Raw genomic sequence first — 23,035 nt, forward strand, 5'->3', positions numbered from 1 at the left:
TCATGCGTGGCAGGAGAGCATGCGGGGACACTCAGCATTTGTTGGTGACTCTTCCTGGTGTGGTGTTTCCAGGGGGCAGGATGGCAAGAGGCAGGACGGGCTTGTCCTCTTCTGTGGTGAGTTTCTTCTGTGGACATTAAGCACTTTCTCTGAACCGGACTCTGCAGAGCAGGTGCAAGAGCGGAAGGCCCATCTGTTCTCCATCCACCGCCTCTTCTTGCTGATCCCCAAGCCAGCTGCCCAGAGCAGGAGTCAGAGGTGGACGCAGATGTCACAGTGCACCATGCCTCCTGAGTGCTGGGCAGATCTCCCGCAGTGCCGGGCGGGGGGCCCCTTTCACTCCCTTGGGTCTGGAGGGTCTCACCAAGGTGACCCTCGGTGGGGTGTAGAGCCAGCCCGACTCTGGAGGACGAGGTGTGGCGTGAACTGTGGAGGATCGTGGCTGCTCAGTTAGGAGTGTGGACACTGGCCTGGGCTGCTGGGCATCCCAAAGGGCTTTTTTTTCTTTTTTTTTTTTTTTTTAGTGCAGGATTATTGGAATCTGATTCCCACAGTGACCTGGCCCCTGAGTGTGTATAGTTGGTTGAGTTTGGGCACGTGAAGAGAACCCGTGACCACCACCATCAAGGTGCAGAATTCTCTTTGCCCCACTAGTTTCCGGGTGCCTCTTTGCTGTCAGACCTTCTCCCGAACCTCTGTGCACCTGTGGCCCCTCTCCCTGAATGTCCTGTGGGGTTACACAGAGTGGGTGCGAGGTCCATCCATGTCACCTGTGCTGGTGGTTTGCTCCTGGGATTTTAAAAGGTAAACCATGCCCCCATGCCCGGAGAGCAGACCCTGCCAGTGGTGGAGGGTTGACGCAGAGGAGGGGGCGTGGCTCATCGGCTGCATCGGAGCCTTGTGTAGACCCCGGACGCCTGTGCAGGGGTCCAGGCAGAGGAGAGCCAGCCGGGCGGAGAGGACGGAAGGGTGGTGGGCAGGGCTGTGGGACAGAACGCGCCTGCCTAGCTGCAGAGCCGGGGGTCTGGGCAGACCTGGCGCAAGTTCCCTGCTTCACCACAGCAGGCGGGGCAGGGGACAGCAGCACTTGGCTGCTCCTCTGCTGTTGTTGCTTTTTGCAGAATTTTGAGCTTCACTAAAGTAATTAGTTATAACTTTTAAATTATGTTCAGGAGTCAAAGAATTTATGGCATTATGTAAAATCAGGAGACAGTGAAGTTTGATTGTAATCAGTTGTGTGACATATCTGTTGATGGGAATGTCTGCTTGGGCCACAGGGGTTTCTTGGAAGAAAACAGTGTATTTTCTTCTTGTCAGGCAAATGGTTACAGATCAAGGTCTCAGTGAACGTTTCTTGCCCGTGGAGATTGAGAGGGCCTGTTTCCCATACCCTTCAGAAACCATTTCCTTTCTCAAGAACTAAGTTGGGTTGTGCCCATAGATTTTATTAAAAATGTATGACTTCAGGCACAAATGACCCAGTAAGGGCTATAATAGACCTCCCTACCCTAAGTTAGGAAAAATGATGAAAAACAGATTCATTCTCACCTACGCCCGAAACTCCAGCGAGATTGTTTTCAGTGTCACTGAGAAATCACGACCAAAGAGCTAGAGATGAGGTGTCCTTCTGGCTTTTCTTCAGTCTTGCTGCTGGAGGAGATCAAGCACAACGACGTCCACAACAAGACGCTAAAGATCACGGACTTCGGGCTGGCCAGGGAGTGGCACCGGACCACCAGGATGAGCGCGGCCGGCACCTACGCCTGGATGGCCCCCGAGGTCATCAGGTCCTCGCTGTTCTCCAAGGGCAGTGACATCTGGAGGTGAGCGGAGGCTGTGCTTCCATCCACTGAGTCCCGCGAGGCTGGGTGAGCCTGAAGGTGGGTAGCCAGGTGCTCCTGCAGGAGGTTTTGGATTTCTAGCCAAGAGCCACAGGAGAACCTTCCTGAAGGTCTGGAGCTGGATCAGAACTCCCAATTGGAGTTAACAGCAATGCCAGGGTTTTGTGAGGCCTGCCAGGGAGTGAAAGTCAATCCCCACCTCAAGCAAACTTGATTCCTTGTGATCACCAACAACGCTAGCATGGAGAGAGCTGGAGAAAGAAATTGAGGAGGTGCCTCCGTTGCCTAGATGATCCGGTACAAACAGGACCCTGGGGTGAGGAAGGAGCGTGGACCCGGCTGGGATGCCAGGTGCTGCTGTCACTCAGCTGCGCCCCCGTAGAGGATGGCAGGGAGAAGCCAGGCCCCTCAGTGGCTGCAGCGTCCCCAGGGCCAGCCAGCCTTGACTGCATGCTCATCCAACCCTGGGCTGCACGTTTTAAAATTCCAGATCTTCTCTGTTGTCTTTGAGCAGCTTTGTTGATGTGTCATTCACAAGTCACGTGGTTCACCGTTGAACTGCCCAGTGCAGTGGCACTGGTGTGTTCACAGAGCCCTTCAGCAGTCAGTGTAGAAGAAGCCCTCACCCACCACCCTGCAGTCCCAGGGTCCCTTCCCTCTGGGCCCCAGGCAACAGTCTGCATGCCCTGTCTTTGGATACACCTGTTCTGGACACTTCATCCAAATGGGAGCTTCCGGTATGTGTCCCTTTGTGCTAGCGTCCTCCATTACATCATGAACTTTGTTCTCTTCAGGGCCAAGTGATATTCCTTTCTGCAGACGGGCCCCATTTTGCTCACCCCCTCACCTGGTGGTGTTTGGATGGCGCCCACTTCTGGTTACTGTGGATAATGCTGCTGCAAACACCCAGGTGCAGGTTTCTCTGAGGACCTGGGTTTGGTTCTCGGGTGTGTCCCCAGGAGTGCTGTTTCATGTTTAATTGGTGAGAAGCTGTTACCACTGCATTCCAAGGGCTCTTCCCTTTTGAACTCTACCAGCAGCATCCACAGGTTCTCATGCCAACATGGGTTGTTACCTGGTTTTCCGACCCTGATTGTCCGAGGTGTGAAGTGTGTTTCATTGTGGTTAAAATTCCATTTTTTTTTGAAACATTAAACTAGAGTCGGGAGAGGAAATGTCACTTGCTAGTGCCCATTTCCAGTAAGTGACAGGCCTCTGTTTAAGCCCAGATGTGTCTGACTTGCAGATTTATGATCAGCAAAAATTTCTTTTCCTTTAATCTTAAGATGCTCTAGAAGTTACTCAGATTCACAAAGTTAGTGGCAGAGACCCGTCAGTAAAAGTTCCATGAAATTGCTTTATACTTATGTTTCAAATAAGATTTGGTTGTTTTACTTAGAACTTGTAAGGAACTTATCAGTTGGTCAGGGATCCTGTAGTGCCTTAGGGCCAGCTTAAAAAAATGGAAAGGCTTAAACTTCCCTGCTTAATGAATGAGACTGTCCCCTGATAGAGGCTGAGCATGCTTTTATAGGGAAATAGTGTTTCCATTGATGTGATCACGGTGATTTTCTAGCCATATGAAAATAGCATGGTACGTAAGTGAAATCGGACATCCATTTAAGAAATTATATTTCAAGACTCTGAAAACCATTAAAGGACATTGTAAATCAGATTTACGTTCCAGACCAGACGACAGGTCTGGAGGCGGAAACCAGTCCATCTTGTGTGGTCTGTTGCAGGGCACGTGGTCCCCAGGTGGCCTGTGCCCGCCATGCTCCCAGCTGCCCTGTCTGTTCAGGCAGAAGCAGGAAGCAGGCTCGGACTTCTGAGGCAGCTGGAATGGAGGTCTCCACGACCTGCCCCTTGTCACATGTGCTTGTCACATGAGCATCGCCCAGTGGGTAGTTCTGACACAGGGTGCCGAAAGCAAAGTGGGCCACAGGCAGGGAAAGCCATGAGATAAGAAAGCAGAGGACCGGGACCCCCTGGCTGCCTGCGTGCAGAGCCACACCCTGCCCCTCTCCAGGATGCCCCGCGCGGCGCTCCTGGGAGTCGGGTGGACGTGGGTGAGGCCGGGGAGGCTCTCCTGGAACCGCCTACTCTGGCTGCCGCATCTCCTTTCCTGATGTTCCCGTGAAAAGTAGATTCCTTGAGAGAACAGGTCTTGCCTGTGCAGTGACAGGCCTGGCCGGGTGTCCAGCTGACCTCTTCCCCTCCAGCCTTGTCACAGTTCCACTGCGGGGTCACTCCCAGCACCACCTGCCGTCCACAGCAGCTCCTGCCACCCGGCTTTACAGTTTAAGGAGCCAGATGCCAAAAAGTTAAATTCCGCAGGGTTTGGCTCAGGGTGGCGGGCCCGTGAGAACCTGGCTCTGGTCCCAGGAGCAGTCCTGCGACTTATGGCACCGACAGCCTGTCACCATGCCCCGGGGCTCTCGGGAGGGCTGCGTGGTCTCTCCTGCCCAGGGAGAGCACAGGACGCAGGCCTTCCTCCTCAGAAGCAGCCATGGGGACAGCCGCATCCTCCCGGCCCTGGCTTCTGTGGGGCGAGCTCTGGTCTCTCAGTGTGACCTTTCCTGTAGGATCCTTCCTTCTCTGAGACTCTGAGAAGCAAAATCGCGTTGTTTTATGCTTTGGTCGTGTCATTTGCTAACGATTTTTTTTTTTTTTTTTTGTACGTTGACGACTTTGAGTCGTTCTGAGAATTTTTGGTCCTCTGCTCCGAGGTGATTTTCTTGACTGACATAGGAGTTAAGATTTCTTATTCTTGAAATCACGAATGTCACTACCAGTGAATTGAGATAGAAATAGTTGACAAGAATCCGATGGGACAATCTGTGACAGGTCTTGGACTGAGTGTAAAGGCAGCAGGCATGGCATTTTGTGACTGCAGGTGCTGCGCTGTGTACTCACCTGTTTCTCTTTCCTTTACGGAGAGCAGCTTTGAGGGCTGGAGCAGGTTCCGCTGTTGTCCAGAGCTGAGCCAGCTGGAGACGGGCTCTCCGAGCTGTGAGTGCCCATCGGGCTAGTGAGCGGCTCACCCGAGGCCCTGCCTCCAATCCCGGCTTCCTGCCTGTGCGCACCGGGCCTCAGTGCTGACGCAGCTGCCCGGGCAGTGGAGGGCCAGAGGTCCTCCCGGAGGCCGTTCCCTTCGTCCTTTCCTGCACGTGTTCGCTTCCCGGCCCAGAGTGCAGGCAGCACTAGCAGAGGGGCGCCGTGTGGTTTGCAGGCGTTCGAGCTGTCCGGTGGAAAGCCCACCCCCCAGGCAGCAGCCACCGGGCCGGCTGGGTGATGGCCCTGGCGGGGGCTGCACAACAGCAGGATGCGTGTCGAATCGTCGTGAGAAGAGGACCCCTGGGCCATCTGAGCCCTGCACACTTGCTTTCCAGCTACGGCGTGCTGCTGTGGGAGCTGCTCACAGGCGAGCTGCCCTACCGTGGCATCGACGGGCTTGCCGTGGCCTATGGCGTGGCCGTCAACAAGCTCACTCTGCCCATCCCGTCCACCTGTCCCGAGCTGTTTGCCAAGCTCATGAAAGGTATGTGTGCAGCCACTGCTGTCTGTCTCGGGGGCCAGGAAGGGTGCTCGTGAGGACGTCCACACTGGTAACCGCCGGGGGGCCTCTCTGCCACGCCCCGTGTGGAGGAGAAAGGGGTTCACTGCCAGAGGAGGATGTTGGCGGGTTTTCTATCTATTACCCCAAAGACTTATCTACTCAATGAACGCACAAGAGCCAACACTCGTTTTAAATGAGAGGAGGCACGATGGGTCTGGCCACACCAGCTCTGGCCTCTTACAACAACGACTCGCCCGACTCTCTTTTATTTATAGACACACAGATGAAGGGGGCCAAGACTGGGAGGAGCTTCTTCTGTGATGGACAGGATAGGGTGGAGTCAGGGGAGCCATCCTCTTAGGGGGAAAATTCCAGAAGGAGACAGGGAACCACTCCCACGCAGTGCCACGTGCTTCCCAAAAGTTCCTAGAAGCCAGGCCTCTGTGTCACAGGGCTCAACCTAGTCTGATTCTGCTAAATAAGGATGGCTTCCCACAGGTAACCATAAAAGAAGCGTCTACTTCCAGTTCCCAGTTGCTTAGAGTGCGAAGCCTCATCCTGGACAGGAACTGTCAGGTGACGCTCTGGCAAACCAAGTAGCTGAACGCCAGGCGTTTTTAACAGCCTGGTTTCTGCGCAGAGCTCTTCCACGTGGAGCAAAAGCTTCCCTGTGCTCCCCAGGACTGCAGTGGGCCCGAGCTGGCTCCAGATCTGCCAGTCAAGTCTCCCCAATGATCAGAAATGTTCACAAGCTTAGCTGGTGTGGGTTTAGCATGACCTTGTCCGTTCGATCCTTACCTCTCAAAACTCGATAGCTCAGTGAGTGGCAGCTCAGCATCATTGTTAGATTATTTCTTAGAGCTGCTGTTGAGTATTATGCTCTGGAGACTGTCCTTGGGCCCAGTTTCATATACGTGCTCTTGTACATCAGTAAGGCCTGTGGCCCTGGCAGCTGAGGCCTCTGAAGAAAGAAAGGCACGGGATGCCCAGGTCCAGCTGCTATGCTAATCCTGGTGCCACAGCAGCCTCCCTGGCAGGGACCTGGGTCGATACAGTGTTGACAGTCTTGTCACTGGGTCCTTAAGCCTTCAGGGCAGACGTTGAAAACACGGGTCTCTGGTTCAGTGACAGATGTCAAGCTGAAAGACAGGTCAGTGTAAAACACGTCTTAAAGCCTGCTGCTGTGGAGCCTCCCTGAAGTGGGCCCGAGGGAATTACGTGGTCCCCGTTTCCCTTAGCGTGCTGGGAGCGAGACCCTCACGTCCGCCCGTCCTTCGCCCTGATCCTCCAGCAGTTGACTGCCCTGGAAGAGGCTGTGCTGACCGAAATGCCCCAGGATTCTTTTCATTCCATGCAAGATGACTGGAAACTGGAAATTCAGCACATGTTTGATGAGCTGAGAACCAAGGAGAAGGTGAGAAAGATTCTCTTAATTGAATAATAGACTTACATTTATAAAAATTATGGAAAATAAGAGCCAAAAATCACCAGTAGCATTATTCTGCACTCTTCCAGTTATCAGTATTTATAGATTCTTGCTTTCCTTCAGGTTAAAAATAAAAGAAAAGCAAAAATGTCCTCAGAATGTATAATGGGGAAAAAAATCCCTTTGGTTTGGGAAATTTTTAAATGTAAAAAAAAAGAGAATAGTCTAATAAACCTTTTGTATGCATTAACCAGTTTTAGTGATTGCCATTATTTTATCATTTTGTAAATCTCTGTCCTCTATTACTAGTACTACTACTATTACTACTATTTAGCAGTACTGGGGACTGAACCCAGGGTGCTATACTACTAAACTACATCCCCAATCCTTCTTATTTTATTTTATTTTTTTGTTGTTTTGAGGCAGGCTCTCACTTAGTTGCCCAGGCTGACCTTGAACTTGTGATCCTCCTGTCTCAACTTCCCGAGTAGCTGAAATTACAGGCATGCACCACGTATTGTGTTTTTCAAACTGAAATTCTTAAGTCATGCTGTTTACCCATGAGCACTTGGAAGCATCTTTGGCTTTCCAAAGCATTCACAGTAACCCTTCCCTGTCACACCCTTGCCCCATACTCAGAGGTCACAAAGATGTCTTTTTGGTTGGTTTGTGCACCTTGGACCCACTGAGGTCAGGGCTCCCGAGGCCTCCTTGACGCTGGTTCTCCCTGCTTCACGTGGACCCTCTGGTTCCCAGGGCCATTGGTGTGTTGGGGAAGTGGGGCCTGTGTGTACACTTGCGCTCCTACAGGTGTCAGGTGTGGGGTGAATAAGCCCACAGGTCGACCCTGCAGAGACTGCAGCTCTGGCAGGAGTCAAGACCCCCAGGCAGAAGCTCGGCGGGAAGGCAGACGGGCGAGATGAGGCCGTGTGGCCTCCTGGGTGAAGACAGGTGCTGTGAGGGCCAGCTAGGGACCCCGCGCTCAGGCACGCCTCTCTGGAGCAGCCGTAGTATTGACTTTTTGAAGGCGTGTCTGTGGTGCCTGAGCATTTGGACGGGTTGGGGTTCGCTCTTGTCTGTGTGTGATCGCGCCACACTTGAACTCATGGGTTGTGTGTGGTGAACGTCGATGCACACGTCTTCCTAACGTGTTATGTTGAAGTACGACCTGGTCAGTGTCTGATAACCTTTATCGAGTTATGTCCAAGTAAGAGTTCCATACCTCAGTGGACGCTCAGGTGGACAAGGGGGACATAAGTTGCCGGTTACCCCAGAGTTCAGGAGGACCCTGGGCAGGCCTCTCAGGGACAGAAGTCTGGTCTCCTTATGGGTGACTGTGGATGTTAGCCCGCTGTGCAGCTTCCCTCTGGGGAGCTCAGGAGATGGTGCAGCATCCCCCTGGGAGCCAGGGCTCTGAGCTAGATGGCCTGGCTGAGTGGCCTTGAACTTGGCATCACTCTCTGCTCCTGGGCACTGGAGTGTCACGGCCAGGCCATTGCCCAGGGTTGGGGAGGTCAGGTTAGCTGCCTGTGTAGTGCCCCGCTGCACTTAGAAGAGCCGGGTGCGTGTGGGCCTAGGCGAGGACAGTCTGCTGGCCCTCGCTTCACCCTGTAGCTCTTGGAGGGACTCTCAGCGGGGTAGGTCACCATTACATTCAGGGTGAATGTTAGTGCACTTAGTTGACTTAATACGATTTTTTTTCTTTTACATTTCTCCAGATTATTTTCGGGAATTCTAAAATTTGATGGTTCATCACAAAAATGAAAATGATTTCAGGCAGTGGGAGAAGATTTTGAGACAGAAATGCTTAAGATCACAGAATTAAAATTTGTAAGCAGTATTATTGGCAATGGCTAATAATACCTTTTTTTTTTAAAGTCATGGATAAAGTTTCTCTGAAATTGCAGGATACAGGCATGTTGGGTTTCCCATTACTTCCGGAGCGCTTTCTGCATTTTGAGGTTGATAGTGGACTCTTTTTTTACTCTTTTGATTAATTTTCAACTGTCTTGGTGCCGTTTTCCTTTTCTTCGATTCTTACACGTTGCCCTTTGCAATACAGCATGCACGGTATCTCGTGAGCCTTTGGAACCCTTTTGGAAGAATTATCATACCTATTTATGTTTTGCTTGAAGCTTTCCGATGGTCTTTCTGAGGCTGGGAAGAGCGCAGGTCCAAGCTGGGTCTCCCCTGCTCTTGGCTGCAAGGCTGGAGCTGATACCAGGCACTGGGCCACAGTGGCCGCATTGCTCAGTCAGCTGCGCAGGCCTGGGTCCCCTGAGTCCCACCGAGTGCCTGCCTTGGGCGCTGTGACAGAGCCTGTGGTTAATGATTGAACCTGGACTTGGCGTTGCTAGGACGGCCCGCGCCACGCGACTCGGCAAATGCTCCTGCTCCTGCGTGCTCCAGCAGAACTGTTCTGTGTGCTTCAGTTCAGACCAGTCAAAAGGGTGTAATGCCCCGACTTCTTTTTCTCTTTGACTTTAGAATTTTAAAATTCACGTAGAAGGAAGATGCCTTTCTCTTTGTTCATATATACACACATGATATGTATATACGAGATGATGTCACATATATATATATATATTTACAGTGTTTCAGGTGGGTGTTGTGTTTTGTTTTAATTTGTGAGGTTGTTACAAGGGGTTGCATATTGTACATTGGACCTAGAATTAAAAGCAGTTTCTTATTTAATTCATGTAGTAGTGACCCACCTGAATGGGCTGCCCATATCTCACCCTCAGGCCTCTCATTTGACAGTAGTGAACTCCATCGGCGTTAACACCCCCGAAAAGTGACATCTTTTGAAAAGGCCATGTAGCAAGTTAGAAGCTGTAAGCTGAATGGAAATTATCCTCTGTCCCCAAATACACTATAGTAAAAGCTCCAATTTGAACAAATTAGTTGGAGAAAGTTAGCAGTGAAAGAATGAATTTCAGCACTTTTTAAAATATATACCATTTTTTCTTTTCAAGTAATAAATAACAATTTACCTGGGGTCAATGGAAGAAATACTGATTTGCTGTATAGACAAGAATCAGCTGGTCCTTATCAACAGCCCGATCAGAGCTCAGCTATCTGAAGTAAATCATTTCTCCTGCAGTTTTGCTTGTGCACATTATTTTCAAAAATTTAAGCTAAAGAATGCTCCAGAGTTGCCTTTCAGTCCACTTTAGTAGAATCTCTCTAAATCTAGAATTGGTCTGACCCGAACGAACACATACGTCCTCAGAGTGCCCGGCCTCTTCGTTCTTTGTGCTGATGAGGCCAGAACCCGGGGCCTCCTCCTGCTAGGCAGGGGCTTCATCCGAGCTGCTTCTCAGCTCTCCAGTCTCTTCTTGATCTCGTCTGTTAGTTTGTGTAGGTGTGTGTGTGGGGGTTCTGTGTTTATTTTGCTTTGTGATAATTGTGCTGACAGACCTGAGGTCCATCTGTAAATGTCCAAGGGGCTGGCAGAGTTGAACTGGCCTTCTAGTCCCTGGCTGGCCTAGCTTTTTGTTTCTGGAGGAACCAGCGACCTTGAGGTGGGCCACCCTCGGTGGGACATGCTCCCCACCCTCAGGACTCTCAAACCCAGCCCTGAGAAGCCACCTGCAGATGCCACCCGCGGGTGGACTGAGGCTGTGTGAGGTCGAGTGTGTCGAGCAGTGCAAGCAAAAGCTTGCGGCTGCCTTGATTTCCTCTAAGTGCTGGATTTAGTAGCAGCGTGTCTAGAATAGAAAGGTGTTTACCTCCCAAAGGAGTACTTACATCCCTGTAAAGAAGAGAACGCATTAGAAACAGGAATGGGGATATGGTGTTGAAATGTAACAACATTCCTAGAATCCCTGCTGAATAATTTTTTTCTAAGAGGAATAAAATTATTTTTGAACTCCTAGATGTTCGATTTCCCAGAAATTCAGTAATTTCTAAAACTAAAGAAGTGAACCGTAGCCGGTAGGCGTTGCTGGAGGACTGTCTGTCAGGAAATCCACAAGAGATGAGGTCGCTCTGCAGGCGTCTCGGGCCCTGGGCAGCCCTCCGTGCGGAGGCGTTTTGCAGAGGGTCTTGCTGTCCAGCTTGCTGATCCGTCTCTCTCCACCCTGGGGCTTTGTTCTCCAAGCAGCTGTTAAATGCCCACAGGAAGCCCCTACGTAAAGGAATCTGAACTGCAGGCCCTGGAACTAGAGCGCTCACCTTCCACTGACGGCGCCTCGCCGTTGGGCTTCACCGTGGCCCACGGCGCCTGTGCTCCATCGCCGTGTGACGTGCCCGGTGCCTGCAGCCCGGAGGGAAGTGAGCAGGTCAGGCCTCAGAGCTTGTGAGCCCCTCTCTGGATCACAGAGCTGCACAGAGGCTCCGGTTTCCTCCAAGTCCACGGCGTGCCACGCCAGCAGGCTCTGCGTCCCGGTTGTCCTGACTGCCGTGTGCCCCCAGGGAAGACTGGAGTGAGCAGGGCTCCTGCGGAGGACCAGGAGCTTCGCTCAGCGTGCATGGGGGGACCCCAGGGGCTGAGGATTGCAGGTGGGTGAGACACTCCTGAAGTGCATCCCCCTGCCACGCGTGACTGCTTGGTGTGACTTGCAGGAGCTGCGGTCCCGGGAAGAGGAGCTGATGCGGGCCGCCCTGCAGCAGAAGACTCAGGAAGCTCTGCTCCGGCGCCGGGAGCAGCAGCTGGCAGCGCGTGAGATCGCCGTGCTGGAGCGTGAGCTGAACCTCTTGATATTCCAGCTGAACCAGGAGAAGCCAGACGTGAGGAGGAGGAAGGGCAAGTTCAGGAGAAGCCGCTTGAAGCTCAAAGACGGACATCGCATCAGTCTCCCCTCAGGTAGGATGGACTTCCTGTTTCTGGAAGATCTTGGTGCCTCATCCTCTTCCTCGGCTTGGTCTCCTCAGCACTGGGGAAAGGTTGGGTGGGAAGATTTTAAAATGGTGAATGCGTAAATAGGTGCAGTTGCTTGCTGGTCCCCGTCTGAATTCAGTGACCCGATGACCTCATGTGCAAAGCGGCGTTCAGGAGCACCTGGCAGTTCCTCGCCCATGAGAGCTCAGGCCTCAGCATGCCGCCCTGCCACGCGGTGGGTCCATCTGGTCCTCTGTAGTCAGGGCAGAGCCGCTCTCTAGCTGGTGGCACTCTGTGCCACATGGCGTTGTGACGTGCAGAGCAACAGGACTGTTGATGCTTCGTCCTTGGTTGTTGCTTCCGCTGGGGTCTGTGATCACCCTCTGGTGTCCACGTTGGCCTGGGACATTGACTCTGCTGTCCGCACCTTCGACAAAGCACATGGAGTTCCTCAGTTATAGTCCAGCTTTCATCCAAGGGCATAAAAATAAACGAGTAGATCTAGGGACGCCTCCAAAGGCATCTTTTACACATACAAGGATCGCTCCATCTTTCAATACAGAATTTTGTTTGATATCCGTCTATCCGTGTGTTTACGTGACAGTGCTCTTTGTGGGTGCTTGTGGTGTCTTCCTGAGGTGTCCATTAGTGGCATGGAGGTTTCATTTAAATAACCGTGATGACACTGTGTATGTAAATCGTTTTAGAAACTACTTACAAACCTTGCAGGACACAGTGATTTGTGAAATTATTGAAGATGCTGTCAGTTGATCAGAAATTGCTAACGTGTGGTGGTGACAAGGGTCTGGTATCTGTTATTGATTATTTGCTTTGAGGAGGTGAGAATAGGCTGGTGGGGAGGTCCTTACACATTTTCCCTCTCTGAGGGGAAAAACCAGGTTCTCTTCTCATGTTTTCCTTTAGCTGCAGTGTGCTGGGAGCCCGCTGACAGGACACTCTCATGGATAGGTATCCTCAATCATTTAAAAATAGACTCTTTTTGGGCTGGGGTTGTGGCTTAGTGGCAGAGCACATGCCTAGCATGCATGAGGTACTGGGTTCAATTCTCAACACCACATATGAATAAATAAAATAAAAATCCATCAGCGACTAAAATTTGAGGGAAAAAAAGAAAAGGACTCTTTGTGTCTGTGGTGAGGTTTCGGCTTTCCCGTGTAGCAGATGGGAAGATTGAGAAACTCTAGACGTGAGCTCTCTTCCCTAACTGTCCTCTGCACCCCTTTCCTCTCCACGTGGGGACCATGTTATGATCACTGATATTCATGATTTCCATTGCAGAACTCTGGGGGAGCAAGTAGCTAGAATCTGATGGAGAGGCAGAAAACTTGGAAGAAAACAGGGAGATGAAATGAAATTCCTTAGGCTCCCTGCAGTCAGACTTGGCTCCTCCATTTCCTCTCAAATGTCCCTCAGCCAATACCTGGAGCTGATCAGTTCTGCAGACTAAAGATATTTGACTATCTCTTCCAGACTTGTTTTTATTCCTGGATTGTACTATTTGATGTTTCTCTTTCTGAGAAAAAGAGGGTATTCTAGTTATGTATTTATTTACTCTGTGGCATTTAGTGAAAGGCTTCAGTTAAAACATAACCAGAGAATCTATTGCTGTGCTATACTGCTATCTGTCTGTCCATCAGGCAGGAATGAGATCGGCCGCTGGGTTTCGGCCTGGCAGTTACCTCCCGTGCCCACAAGGGGGTGCTGATCCATCGCAGTCCTGGTGCCAGCGTGGAGACCCTTTCTCCTGTGAGTCCTGCGTGTGCAGGGATTCCGTGTGCAACGCCCAGAACAGGGTAGACGTTCTTAGTGTAGAAGAAAAGCAACGTTTGTACCTTATATTCAAGGGAGTCTTTTGCACTTGACCTTATCATTTCGTCATCTCTTTGCAGTGCCTTTTGAGGGCGCCCTGTCCAGGAAGACAGCTGGGAGGGGTGGCTTTCCTTCCAGGGCCTTCCCTTACCACGACGAGCCCCTTGGCAGGTTCTCTATGTGGAACCAACTCAGAGAACTTCTCAGAAGCTCCTACAAGTCCACCCTTAACATATGCACCTGTGGATCTTTCAGACACCTTTTGCTCAAGGTGAACAGTTAGAGTCACTTGTAATTTTATCTTTGAGGATCGCTGATGATGATTTTTGATCTTATGACTATTTCTAGCCATGATGACTTCGTAGTGTTAGAAAACTCTAGTGTTGTTTTACCCTGCTAGGACCCCTGGGTACCTGACTTTGAACTAAGGCAGATGAGGGACACAGGGACACAGCATCATCTAGGACCCTAACGGCAAAGCTGCCTTGTGAATATACTTCACGTTTTTCTCAGAATTTGTAGAAGGAAAACGCATGATCTCAAGATGTTTTCTACTGTGGTCACTTGTATCACTGCCTGTCTGTGGGGTTTATTTTGAACTCAGGTTGTGCTTTTAGGGCTTGTGAAAAGCAAAGCAAGGAGGGTTGAAGACTCCCAGGTGGCATGTCTCTGGAGCCATATGTTCTAGCGTCATCTGCCTCAGAAGGGCCACACTCCGCAGGAACCCTGCACACGTGGACCAGAGGGTGCATGTGCACAGGCAGCGGGACTCCTCAGGCTTCTGGAGGGTTGTGTGCCTTCACGTGAAGGAGGCTGTTGGCTTTCCCACCCGGGGGGACCTGCAGGGCCTTCCCAGCAGCCCTGGCGCGGTTCTTGCCGGGAGCCTCAACGGGGCGGGATTCCTAAACACAGCACTGAGACACACTGGCCCTTTCCTGCTTCAGAAGGACAAGGGCGCTCGGCGGGCCCCAGGCTCTGCCAGGGAGGCAGCGGTGCTCAAGCTCGGGTGCTGGGCCTGGCCGATCGCAGTTGGTACCCTCACCCCTGCCTAGTGTCTCCTTCTTGCAGGTCCCACTGCCCCTGTGGTGGCCCAGCCCCTCCTGTGGGAGCAGTGCCTCCCGGTGGGGGACGTGCGTTCACCCCAGGGGCCCTGCTGGAACATGTGCGCTCAGTGTTTTCTGACTGCTTCTTCGCTGGGCGGCAGGGTTGGGTAGTTGCAGGCGAATCGTGCTCACAGAACCTGAAATAGAGCACTTTAAAATGGGCACAGGGGCCGTGACTGCGGCTCAGAGGGGGAGCGCTTGCCTGGCATGCTGGAGGCCCTGGGTTCCAGCCCCAGCGTCACAGAAAACAATGGGACATTTTGCAGAAAAGCTTGCTGAGCCACAGGGCAAGAGGAGGCTGGAGGCCCAGACTCCAGGTGCAGGGGTTTCTGGGTCAGCCCCATTTTAATCTGTCACTTAGGAATCGTGAGAAGCTTTTGAAGAATTTTCAGCAGGGGGCTGCCGTGGTCAGTCATGCATTTAAAAAGTGCATCTAGCCGCTACAAGCTGGACTCTGGGCCAGGGGATGGGAAGAGTGGCGGGAAGGCACAGTGCAGCCCAGGCGTGGCCCAGTGTGCACCATGGTAGTTGTGGGGAGGGACAGTAAGTGGACAGGATGCCATGTGCCCTGGCTGCCTTCCAAGCTGCGTGCTAAGTTCTCTGTACCTCAGGCTTACGCTTCCGACACAGTCCTGTGAATTAGGAATAATGGGTTTTCCCCTCATCTTTATCAATGAATGTACCAAGACTTAAAGAAGTTACTTCCCCAAAATTCACCTGGCTAGTAAGAGGTGGAACTGGGACACCAACCAAGTTTGCTAACTCCAGAACCTGGATATAAATTCTCTTCTGTAAGAATATGTAACAGAATTTGTAATATCATAATACATAATAAATGGGATAGAATTTTGTGCTTAGTGGATGTGTAGGGTCAGGGAGAAGACAGTGTCAAGAAAAGTCTCGAGGTTTTGAGCGTGAACAACGGCTTGGATGCCTTGCCTGCCAAATCCTAACCCACTTCACCTCAAATAACAGGCAGTGGTCCATTGAAGTTCTTTAAAAATAGTTTCCAAAAAGATAAATTGTGCCCCTCTTGCAAATGTGAAATGAACATGACTCAAAGATGTCGCTCAACTCATTAACTAGCAAAAACAACAACAAACCAGATGAAACTGGTTCAGTTGGCTTGGAGCAGCCAGATCTTGATGGGCAGGGACATCAGGAGTAGGCTGAGCCGAGCGCAGGCCTCCTCAGAGCCCAGCCTGGCCGTAGACCAGAACCTCTGGGAGGGTCTTTTCTGCTGCTGGGAACTGTTTGTGTCTTCACTACACAAAACTGCACATTAACACCCACCCCTGCCCAGCTGTAATGGTGCGATGAGTGGGACCTCAGATAAGCAAAGGGCCGTCTCAGCTCCGCAGTCAAAGAAGCCTGCGAGTTCCTTCTCCTGGGCCCCAGGTTTTTGCTGATTTTCCCAGCTGGCCTTCCCTCCCTGCTGGCGGTACTGCTCTGTCATCAGAGTCCTGCCGTCCTGGCTTCCCTCTGTCCCATGCCCACCAGGGGAGGATGGACTGGAGAGTGTTTGGAGAGTGCCTGGCCACAGTGCCCGGGAAGCCTGCCGTGCCTGCTTAGGGGTGAGGCTCCAGGCCCCGGGCAGGGCCTCTCTGGCTCTCAGCTCCTGGTTTGCTAGTGACAGGCCAGGGCCTCCTGCTTCCCTTTGTAAGTCTCCAGCTGCAGGCAGGTAACACTTGCCAGAAGATGGAGAGCTGCGTAATGACCCCGCATGTCCTTGTACCTGACACAGAACCTGTCAGTCATTCTCTCCAACCCGAGTGGGAGGCAGATAAACCTAAGTGAGAGTCAGACTCTGAAGACCCTTGCTCGGTGGTCGCTTCCGGCATCGTGTACTTGTATTGCTGTGTGCAAAGGACGAGGCGATGAAAGAACGTAGCACTGTGAAATCTTTGTTCTTTGGTTTGTATCCAACAGATTTCCAGCACAAGATCATGGTGCAGGCCTCGCCCGGCGTGGAGAAGCGCAGGAGTCCAGACGGCAGGAGCTGCAGCCCGCCCCGCAGCCCCACCATGCTGCCCCGGCTGCAGGCCATCCAGCGTGAGCGCCCCTCTGGGCTCCTTTCTTCACCCTGTCCCTTACTTGCCTTGGATTCATATGCGTGTTTACAGCCCGCTGTGGGCTGCTGGCATTTAACAGGTGCAGCAGCGATCTGGAAAGCACGCTTTGGACTTGGGTCCTGAGGCCGGCTTTCTTGTGCTCACGCCCACAGATGATCTGTCGCTTCTGTGCAGCGTGGCGTGGGCAGACAGTTGAAGACGAAGCCCCTGCTCTGGAGACGGTGGTTAACCACCCCGTGCGAAATTGTCAGGGGCTTGTTAGGCCGCGCGTGGCTGAGGTTTTGGATGTTGTGCAGGTGAAAGGAAGAACCTAGGTTTACCTCTGTCTGTCTTCTTGATTGTTAAGGAAAACCATTATTTTTCTTTGAGACTTAACTTGAGTCTGCTTTAGGCTTCACCGACCTGATGCTTCGGAACACTGCTCTGCATGTGGCTTTAGAAAGAGCCCTTCCTGGGGGACCCGCACTCTCACCGATTGCACCGGAGAGGCATTCAGACCCAGGCTCGGAGTTGGGGAGTCGGGTGGAGTAGGACTATTGATTTCTTGTTTTTCAAGGGGGAGTCCTTATAAACCCCGAAAGCAGGCCTAGGGAGAGCAGGTGGATGAAAACGTGTGTCCGTGAGTGGTCGCGGGTCCTCTCTGGGTCCTTCATTCACAGCCTCTCCTTTCTCCAGCGAACTCCGTCCTCTTTGCCCATCCTCCTTATTTGAGGATAAGGAAGTCCAGAAGAACTTTTCCTGCGCGGAACTTCATTTTTTCCTTCTTTTTGTTAGTGGAAACCCTGGCAAGCAGCAGAGATTTTAATGTCTCTGTGCGCTCCTGGTCCGCCCTCCCGGTTCCGGGGAGTGGCGTCGACGGGAGGCTGCGTCTCTGAACCCTGAGCACCCTCGAGTTCCTGCGGATGGTTTACCTTTCTGAGAAGGCTTCTTTTTGGATAAGGACCGTGTTTTATGCCTTGCCTGGGCCTGGGCAGAGAGTCAGGGCTTAACTGGAGGAAGGAGAAGGACGTTGGGCAGGAGCAGAGGCGGCCACGGCCGCTGCTCCTGCCTCCTCCTCTGCCCTCCGGAGCACCCGCCCCCGTCCACCATGGGGAAGTGGCCCTGGGCAGCTCACTGTACCCAAGGTCTGTCCTGCATGAGGGGGAGACTTTGGGGATTTCGAACAACTTCCCACCCCTAGGGTTGGAACGGGGCCAGCTTAGAGAGGGTGTCCCCGGTGCTCAGGCTCAGATGCAGCCACGAGCCGTCGGATCCCAGTGTTCCTGGCAGGACCAGTGTGGGGGTGGGAGCTGTGGGCTCAGGTTCTCCCACCTCAGCGTGGCCATCTTCATCCTGCCCTGGCTGCTGTACATCGGCTCCTGTGTCTGTGTCCCCACCCCAGCCGGGCTCCCAGCTGTCCCGTGCTCTCATGGTGCTTAGGATGGAGGGCAGTCGGGCATGGTGGGCTCTGGGACAGACTCTCAGGGGCTGGACCCCAGCCCCGACCCTGCCCCAAGATGTGGGTTGAGTGCCTTAACTCCTCAGCCCTCCGATGGCTGTTCTGTAAGCTGAGGGTGACGGTGGCCAGCAGTAGCTGGCCCACAGCGGCCCCGCCTTCTGAGGGTTCCCCCGTTGTCCTGTCGCCACCTCCTGGGCCCCTCCTGGCCTCCCCTCTCGTCCTCCATGTCTGCCTTTCATCCTTGGGGTGTGTTCACTGTGAAAATCCAGCCTCTAGCAGGTGCGTGGGGGGTACCGATAGGCACACCGACGGAGGGGCTGGGCTGCTCCTGCCTACAGAAAGTTGCAGCTGTCCCCTGACTCAGATCCCCTGGACACGGGCGTGGGGAAAGGTGGGTGAACTTAGCAAGAAACATTCATTGTGCAAGACCCGTTATGCGTGTGTTTTGCATAAAGAAGTCTAGAGCAGAAGGGAAGGGCCGTGTCCCAGTGGTGGGTAGCCGGGGAGGGCGGGTCACGTCAACAACCGGAGCAGGAGCGCTCCGGCTTGTCAGCGTCCTTAAGGTCACCAAGGGGAGGGGCTGCACAGTGCCAGCCTGGCTTAGGCCCGAGTGTTCTCCAGCCAGGTGCAGAGAGCCGTTGCCAGCAGACCCCACGGTGCTGGTGCAGAAAGTCCCCGTCCTCGCCAGCATTGCCGCTGGCTTACCCGGCGACTGGTGGGACCAGGAGAGGGCACGCCTCTTTGAGAATGAGAATGGAAAGTTCAGCTCTCAGGGCGGAGACTCACATCGAAGACTCAGAGCAAGCCTACGACACACCTGCTCCCCGTCGGACAGAGTCGGGTGGCGGCCAGTCCCTCCACAGCTTCCTGAGTGAGGCTCCTGCTGCCCCCGTCCCCCCGTGGCCTGTGTCCCAGTGACAGGGTCATGAGGGATGGTAAACTTGGAGCCCGGGTCTTTCAAAGAGAGGCTCAAGCTGGGAATGCCAGGAGCTTCCCCTGACTCCCTGCCGGGCTGGCCAGCCCGCAGGACGAGCAGACCAAGACGGCTCTGCCCACTGGCAGGAGGACCAGACCCAGACTCCGAGGCAGCAGAGACCCAGTGGCCCTGGTCGCAGTGGCCGTCAGTGTCCACAGGTGCCCACTGTGCGGAGGCCACTCTAGTGACTCCTTGCGTTAACCCACTCAATGTTTGGTCCAGGCTTTGTGGGGCGTGTGGTCCCCAGGCGAGGTGCAGGTGTGACCTGACCTACGAAGCCGGCCTCCGTTCAGCCCACAGAAGTTCAGAACGTGTTTATTAATTTTTATTTCCGTTAATTTTTCTGGTACTGGGAATTGAACCCAGTGCACTTGACCTCTGAGCCACATCCACAGCCCCTTTTGGATTTTTTATTTAGAGACAGGGTCTCTCTAAGTTGCTTAGGGCCTTCCTAAGTTTCTGAGGCTGGCTTTGAACTCACAATCCTCCTGCCTCGACCTCCCGAGCCACTGCGATTACAGGTGTTCGCCACCGTGCCCTGCTCGGAAAGTCTGTAGACGGGGAAGACGCAGAAGAGCACGTCGAGGGGCGGGGGAGGAAACAGCCCAGGACGGCAGCAGTTGTGTGGTTGTTGAGATAAACCAGGGTCTGGCTGCCCCGGCCCACAGCTCCTGCGACCGCTGGTCCTTCCTCTGCAGTTCTGCTGAGGGCTCCTGGTCAGAGCGGTGAGAACCAGATCACGTATCACCAGATACGTGCGCGTGCATCTGAGCGCACACAGGCCATTTTAAACCTCGGAATATGGACACACACAGAAGAAATAAGACGTCAGCCAAAATGCCTCTGGTTTTTGAAGGCCACCACCAAGAAGTGGCCGGGCTCTTGCTATGATTGGGCCCCTCCCCAGAAGGCGAGCTGCAAGGAGAGCCTGCTTTATCACCCCCGCGCCTGCGTGGCGTGTGTGAGCCGCGTGTCTCCCCGATGCAGGACTCTGTGCAGGTGCCCTTCCTTCCTGCTGGGGCTGCTGGTAGAGCGTCCGGTACGTTTCGGGGCTGGGTTTCTCCCCGAGGATGAGTTTTCCCCTGTGGTTTCCAAATCACCTGTGAGTGCCCGGCAGGCCAAGCGGGGCACAGGAGGAGGCTGATCAGCAAAGCAGGTACCCCAGCGTGCACAGGCCCTGCGGGGCGGGAGTAAAGGCAGGACAGGGACCCTGAGCATTTCCAGATTGTAAAAGACCCCCATAGCCAAACCGATGACTCCTAAAGAATTAGCTTACGCTACGATGTTAAAGTGTACGTTTATGTCTCAACCTCAAAACTTAGATTTTTTTTTTAACATTAAGGTACTAGTTCACTTTAAGTCAAATGTTCAGTCTGGCTCCTAGTTTAGAGATTAAAATGAGCACCTAGCTGTCTCAGAACATCAAGTAGATAAACAAGCAATCCCATCTTTGCCGTTGATTTCCATCAAATTTGTATCTTTTCCATCGATTCTTCCCACTTTCCTTGCTGTTTTTCTGATTAGAAAAGTGGGTTTTCCGCAGACTGCATGAGCTGGGTCTGCCCTTCCCGGTTTCCGCATGTTGCCTCTGGGGCCTTGCGGCTGGCGGGTGGGCACATGGCCGACGGTGCTGCTCTCTGTCTAGTGACCGCAGAGGAAAGCAGTAAGACATGGGTGCGGAAAGCAGCCTCTCAGCAGGAGGAACCCGAAGGTGTCAGGAGGAACTTGAAGAAGAAAGGTCGTACGTGGGGACCGAACTCGGCTCAGCTTCAAGACAGAGCCGACGTCAGAGAGAGGTACGTGCGAAGCCTGGGGTCTGGGGCGCACCGGGCGGCACGGTGGCTGGACTGGGCCTCCAGAGAGCGGGCAGCAGGAGAACGCGGACGCCGATGAGTCTGTCCGCCAGCTTTGTTAAGTGAGGTCAGCCCAGTTGCTGGCAGTGCCCGACCTCCTTCTGGTTCGAAGGCCTTGAGTGTCTGCGTTGGCTCTTGTCCAGAGCTGGAGCGCAAGACGCCCTTCCTTCGCCCCTTTGTCGCTGTGGCCGAAGCACAAGTGCCGGAACCTGGTCGTGTCCTGTGCTTCTGGCATGTGACCCGCACGTCTTTCTCTCGTAGGGTCAGGCCTCTCTCGGATGGCAACAGTCCTTGGTCCTCTCTCTTAATAAAAAGTCAGAAAACGACCCCCTTGGCTTCGTTGTTTGGGGACCGGCCAGGTGAGGTGCGGGGGAGGAGGAGCTTGGCCTGGGCCCCGCGTAGGATTCTCTGTAGCTTTGCTTCCACGTCCCCACGCCCTAGAGTGACTGAAGGGAGGGCCGCGTGGAACGGTCCCCCCGGTGGCTTCGGTGCCACTGCCGTCTCCACCCAGTCCTTACGGCAGAAGTCGGTAGGCTCCAGGTGGAATTCTGGGAATGTGTGATTCCTGATCTCGACGGGAACACCTGCTGTCACGCTTCACTGCGTAGACTAATTAGCTGAGTCCAGGAGGTGGCAGCCTGGACACGGAGGCCCCACGGCCTGTTCAGGGGAAGGGCTGACGTGAGCTTGACCAGATGGGAATCAGGAAAACCTCGAGGTGGTCATCAGCAAAGAAGGCCAACGGCCTCCACACTCGACGGTGCCTGGGGGCCCCGGCACCGAGTGCGACGAGAGCTTGCAGGGCTGCGAGCTTCCGAGTGTGCTCCGGGCGCCGCGCGGGCTCATTTCCCGCGTCCACGCCTCCTCCTGGGGACTCTTCACAGGCAGGGGCCAGGGAAGCTGTGCCCGAGGCAGGGCCTCCAGCGGAGGGGAGGAGGCTGCATCCGGGGTCATCTGGCTCCCGGGGCATTCGGTGCCGGAGGAGGTGGTACTGGAGCCAGTGTAGGCTTGGGGGCCTCCGGGCTTCCCGCCTCCGGGGCATCGTCCCCCATCACGGTGGCCCTGAGCTCTGATTGAGGCCTGCTGCAGCACAGACTGCAGGGCCCACCGGGGACTCGGCTTTGTTGGTTTGCAATTCCCAGGTGTCACTGGGTCCAGGTGACACACTGAGAACCACTGGCCACTGTGTGACAGTCTTTTTAGGGGAGTACCAGGGATTGGGGGCACTTGACCACTGAGCCACATCCCCAGCCCTATTTTGTGTTTTATTTAGAGACAGGGTTTCTCTGAGTTGCTTAGCGCCTTGCTTTTGCTGAGGCTGGCTTTGAACTCGTGATCCTCCTGCCTCAGCCTCCTGAGCCACTGGGATTACAGGTGTGTGTACTACTGGGCCCAGCTTTCTTTTTTATCATTGTTATTTTTAATTTGTTCTTTCTAGATACACACGACAGTAGGTCTTATTTTGACTTATTATGCACGCATAGCATGGGTGTGACTTGTTCCAGTTAGGATCCCATTATTGCAGTTGTACGTGATGTGGAGTTGTAGTGGTCAGGTGTTCATACGTAAGGATGGGGAAGATGTGTCCAGTCCGTTTTATTCTCTTCTCTTTTCCCATCCCCTCTCCATTCCCTTCATTCCCCTTTAGCTTATCCAATGTACTTCCCATCTTCCCCTCCCTTGTTGTGGGTCAGCATCCACATATCAGAGAGAGCAATCTGCCTTTGGTTTTTTGGGACTGGCGTGTTTCAATCAGCATGATATTCTCTAGTTCCATCCATTTACCATCAAATGCAATCATTTCATTCTTCTTTGTGGCTGAGTAGTATTCCCTCGTGTATACGCACCCCACTTTCTTTTTTGACTCGTCTGTCGTAGCTCTTGTGAATTGAGCTGCTATAAGCATTGAAGTGGCTGCATGTGTGATGGTCTTGCTCCCAAGCATAAGGCGATGGGGTCTGTGTGCTCAGCCGAGGCGGTGAGGAAGCAGGTGTGTCTGCGTGTGTCTGTGGGTGCGTTGTTGTGTCTCCATGGCTTTGTTTCCAGGATGGTTTCTGTCACCAGGGCTGAGGAAGGATTTCTGGAGGGTAGGGGACAGCGGGGGCTTTCCCTGCT

General features: G+C 53.4%; 1 protein-coding gene across 4 annotated transcripts in view; it reads left to right on the forward strand.

Moving 5' to 3' along the window:
* Map3k21 (mitogen-activated protein kinase kinase kinase 21) overlaps nt 1-23,035 on the forward strand; it is a 39,275-nt gene that overhangs the window by 12,247 nt on the left and 3,993 nt on the right. For 2 of the 4 annotated variants that reach the window (XM_047521722.1, XM_047521723.1), the window contains exons 2-8: nt 1,643-1,823; nt 5,234-5,382; nt 6,639-6,814; nt 11,393-11,633; nt 16,511-16,633; nt 20,713-20,863; nt 21,182-21,279. In XM_047521722.1, coding sequence (XP_047377678.1) covers nt 1,643-1,823; nt 5,234-5,382; nt 6,639-6,814; nt 11,393-11,633; nt 16,511-16,633; nt 20,713-20,863; nt 21,182-21,279 — 1,119 coding nt within the window. The remainder of the gene's footprint in view (nt 1-1,642; nt 1,824-5,233; nt 5,383-6,638; nt 6,815-11,392; nt 11,634-16,510; nt 16,634-20,712; nt 20,864-21,181; nt 21,280-23,035) is intronic. The other 2 variants (XM_047521724.1, XM_047521725.1) reach the window with 2 other exon arrangements.

This window comes from Sciurus carolinensis, chromosome 12, assembly GCF_902686445.1.
Source record: "Sciurus carolinensis chromosome 12, mSciCar1.2, whole genome shotgun sequence".
NCBI classification, from domain to species: Eukaryota; Metazoa; Chordata; class Mammalia; order Rodentia; family Sciuridae; genus Sciurus; species Sciurus carolinensis.